The sequence below is a fragment of the Silene latifolia genome, chromosome Y (genome assembly GCF_048544455.1).
Source record: "Silene latifolia isolate original U9 population chromosome Y, ASM4854445v1, whole genome shotgun sequence".
NCBI classification, from domain to species: Eukaryota; Viridiplantae; Streptophyta; class Magnoliopsida; order Caryophyllales; family Caryophyllaceae; genus Silene; species Silene latifolia.
Window position 1 is genome coordinate 274716290 of NC_133538.1, and position 4003 is coordinate 274720292.

Consider the following 4003-nt stretch of genomic DNA (forward strand, 5'->3'; position numbering starts at 1 on the left):
TTAACAAATTAGAATACAATCGCCATTAATTTGAAAAGCAGATTACCTTAATTTGGAAGAATGAAACTCTTTAATGGCGGTTTCAGCGAATTAGAGGGGCGAAAATGATAGTGACAAATGACTTAAACCATAACTTTAGAAGCACATTTGAAAGTGTCAGAAAATATGAAGCGTGAAGACGAAGAAGGTTGAAGTGTGGTGATTGAAGACGATGATTGGAGACAATGATCGGGGGAAGAGAGAGAAAGCGAGATGAGTGAGAAAGGGAAAATGTAAAAATGAATGAAACTGGAGGGTTTGGGAGTGTGCGACGGTTATGAAAAGTAAATTGTGACTATCTATCTTCACCGTGTATAGAATAGTGGTTCTCACGATTCTCATTATCCTAGCGATTCTCAAAGGATCCCGAATATATATATATATATATATATATATATATATATATATATATATATATATATATATATATATATATATATATATATATATATATATATATATATATAGAGATTGGATTTGGTGATTTTGGTTCTTATGGTGAGTTGTGAGTTTGGAAAATCTCAGCCACTAGTTGTGAGTTTGGAAAATCTCAGCCACTAGATTATATTAAAGATGAATGGCCAAGATCTAATCTTACATGTCATATAAAATCATTGTCATTTACTTATTTTCTCTTTTTTTCTAGTGTTACTCTTTTTTTTTTTTTTAAATTTTTTTTATCTCCTTTTGTACCTCGTGTTGTTATGCTTTTTTTTACAACTTTGATTTTTTTTTCTCTTATGTTTTTCTCTAATTTTCTCATTATGTTACCTTTTTTTCTTTTTCTTTTTGTACTAAATTTTTTTTTCCTTGAATTTTTTTTACTCTTCTTTTTTTACCTCGTGTTATTATGTTGTTATTGTGCTTTTTTTACTTTGATTTTTTTTATGACTTTGATTCTTTTTCTCTTTTTTTACCACATGTTATTGTTATTCCGCTGTTATTGTGATGTTATTCTGCTGTTACTTTGATTTTTTTTTACGACTTTGATTTTTTTTCTTTTTTTTTTACCACATGTTATTGTGCTGTTACTCTACTGTTATTCTGCTATTATTGTGATGTTATTCCGGTGTCACTTTGATTTTTTTACTACTTTGATTTTTTTTTTACTACTTTAATTTTTTTACGACTTTGATTTTTTTTTCTTTTCTTTTTACCACGTGTTATTGTGCTGTTACTCTACTGTTATTCTGCTATTATTGTGATGTTATTCCGGTGTCACTTTGATTTTTTTACTACTTTGATTTTTTTTTACTACTTTAATTTTTTTACTCTTTTCTTTACTGCATGTTATTGTGCTGTTATTGTGTTAATATTCCGGTGCCACTTTGATTTTTTTTACGACCTTGATTTTTTTTTCTTTTTTTTTACCACGTGTTATTGTGCTGTTATTCTACTGTTATTCTGCTGTTATTGTGATGTTATTCTGGTGTCACTTTGATTTTTTTTACGACTTTGATTTTTTTTTTTCTTTTTTTTTACCACGTGTTATTGTGCTGTTATTCTGCTGTTATTGTGATGTTATTCCGGTGTCAACAAAAGAGATAGCAATCGGAACCAAGTCAGCCAATATTTTCTAATTATGCGTGACCACCACCATTTTTAAGCAAAGCAATAATACAAGAGGAGGGCCAGAAGCATGATTATTTAGTTATTGCTATAATTAAGTAAAAGCTAGCATATAATTGCTAGATTAATAGCTAACTGGCCCCCGTCTTTTTGATAATCTTCATATAAGGCTGAAAGTGCCTACGACATTGGCCACCTCTGCATTCTCCTCATTGCTACTGATTTGGGCTTCGACTTTAGTCCGATAAACAAAGTCTATGTCATGAGAATATGCTGAGCTTTTGCTCAAAAGCCAAAAACAAAGTGGGAACTATTTGCTGAGAGCAAGGGTGAGCATGGGCTTCCCTACTACTTGAACACTTGACTTTATTTTTGCAATCGACATTACTTAAATTTGCTTGGTTCCTGTGATCTTTCTGTAGGCATAAAAAAACGCAAGAAAGACAAGATTGCATATGATGAGAAGAGTGGCGAATGGAAGTGCACTTACGGGCATGATCGTGCTAATGATGAAAACGATGATCCAATTATTGAAGCCAAGCCTAGTGATGGTAAGAACATGGCAATCTGAGCATTTATTTTCTTGTCGATTTCTCATCTTGCCGTCACCCTTAGTCATGGATTCACTAGGCTCAGGGGAGCAAGTACTTATTTAGTCATGTCATGTCTTTACTTGCAGTGCCTGGTGAGGATCCTTTTGCAAAGAGAAAAAAGGGTAGGAAAGAAAGAGCAGATAAACACGAGAAGAATCGCCTGAATAATCTCAAGGAAGCTGCTAAAGTCGGAGCTCTGCCAAGGTATCATTTTTACTATGGAATGTTGCAGTCAAATTTTTATTTGTCTATTAGAATTAAGTTCATGAAGCGTAAGCATAACGGATTTAAATTATACCAGCGTACAAAATCTTGAAGGTTCTATCTCCAAGATAATCTATTTTTGTATGTGTTTAAGCATTAGTTTATCCATAGCCATATGGTTCCCCTGTTAAACACCTGTACCGACAAGGGTATTGCAACTTTGGTCAACTGATTTTTTGCTCAAAGCACTTTTGATGGTTGAAAGTGGACACATATATTGACAATAAAATCTTTGGAATATGAATCCACTAACAAATTTCGTTATATCATCGAATTATCATGATTTATGGTTAAGAAATTTCTTCTAAACTGAGTTAATTCGCCAGCCATGTCCAACTAGCTGCCCGAGCACTACCCATTACCGGTAGTCAGACTGCTCAGAAAAAACTTGGTAAACGTGAGCTAGAGCAAGTTGCTGGTTATGCAGCAACATCTACAGCAAGTATTGGAAAGTTTGACACAAAGTTAGATGGAGAGAAGAAACCAAAGGCCGATGGGAAACATCGAAAGGTTTGGATCTTTGCTATCTCTTTTGAACTCTTTTCAAACATCACGCATAATTAGAAACGAAACGATTTGAATCATGAGCAATGACGCGGAAAAGGAGGTAAACCAATTAAATTCGATTCATAAAAACAATTGAATTTTAAAAGAGAAGTGAGCAATTACTTACTGTTCATCATCATAAAAGCGCTGCATATGCAGCTAATCTGATCGACTGAGTACAGAAACAACAGTAAAGAAACATTTGATCGACTTCTCCGTCCTGATTTGCTTCATAATCTCAATTCCCTAGGAATTCTGATTACATCGTCTTGATTAGTACTAAGATGAGCGAAGAGCTTGACGGATCTGACCGTTGAGGAACAACTCGTCGGCGGTAGACATTGACTCACCGATTTCTGGCGAGTTAGACGAGTCAACTCGGTGGGAGAACTCGAACGAGGCAGCAGACGATGAAGCGTCGGAAGTTGTCGGAGCAATGGCGGACCTTTCCGTGGTGATGGCTTAGTGCATGGTCGGTTTGAGAGAAACAACGTTTGTTTGATGGGGTGGTTATGGTAATGGTGGTTTTGGAGTTTGGAGAGTGAGGTTAGCATCCATGGTGTCGGTCTTAATCGATCATCTCACAAAAGCTTGATTATAGAAAATTTACCAGTTTTATGTTCTTTGTGTCGTATAAGATCTCAGCCATCTATTTGCTATCATCTAATGGTTGAGATTTTCCAAACTCACAACTCACCATAAGAACCAAACTCACGAGATCCCGCCTCTCTCTCTCTCTCTCTCTCTCTCTCTATATATATATATATATATATATATATATATATATATATATAGAAGAAGGATCAAGTGAGTCCACCGAAAATCCTTGAGTCCATAAGTCCTCTTTAGGACCATTAAAAAGATAGGATGGAGGGCTGAGATTAAAAGGGAAAAGGGAGGGATTAGTGCTAAAATTAGGGGATCAATCCTAATTAATCACTTTCCCTCACTACTATCACTAATCAAGCCCTAATTTCACTATAAAACCCTTC

At 34.8% G+C, this 4003-nt stretch overlaps 1 protein-coding gene across 1 annotated transcript; it reads left to right on the forward strand.

The window, feature by feature from the left end:
• The first annotated feature begins 278 nt into the window (after nt 1-278).
• LOC141630703 (ribosome biogenesis regulatory protein homolog) lies at nt 279-3044 on the forward strand. Its single transcript, XM_074443472.1, has 5 exons — nt 279-305; nt 1901-1937; nt 2031-2159; nt 2288-2405; nt 2792-3044. Exons 1-5 carry the CDS (start codon nt 279-281, stop codon nt 3027-3029), a joined length of 549 nt encoding a protein of 182 aa, XP_074299573.1. The 3' UTR covers nt 3030-3044.
• Nucleotides 3045-4003: the final 959 nt, after the last annotated feature.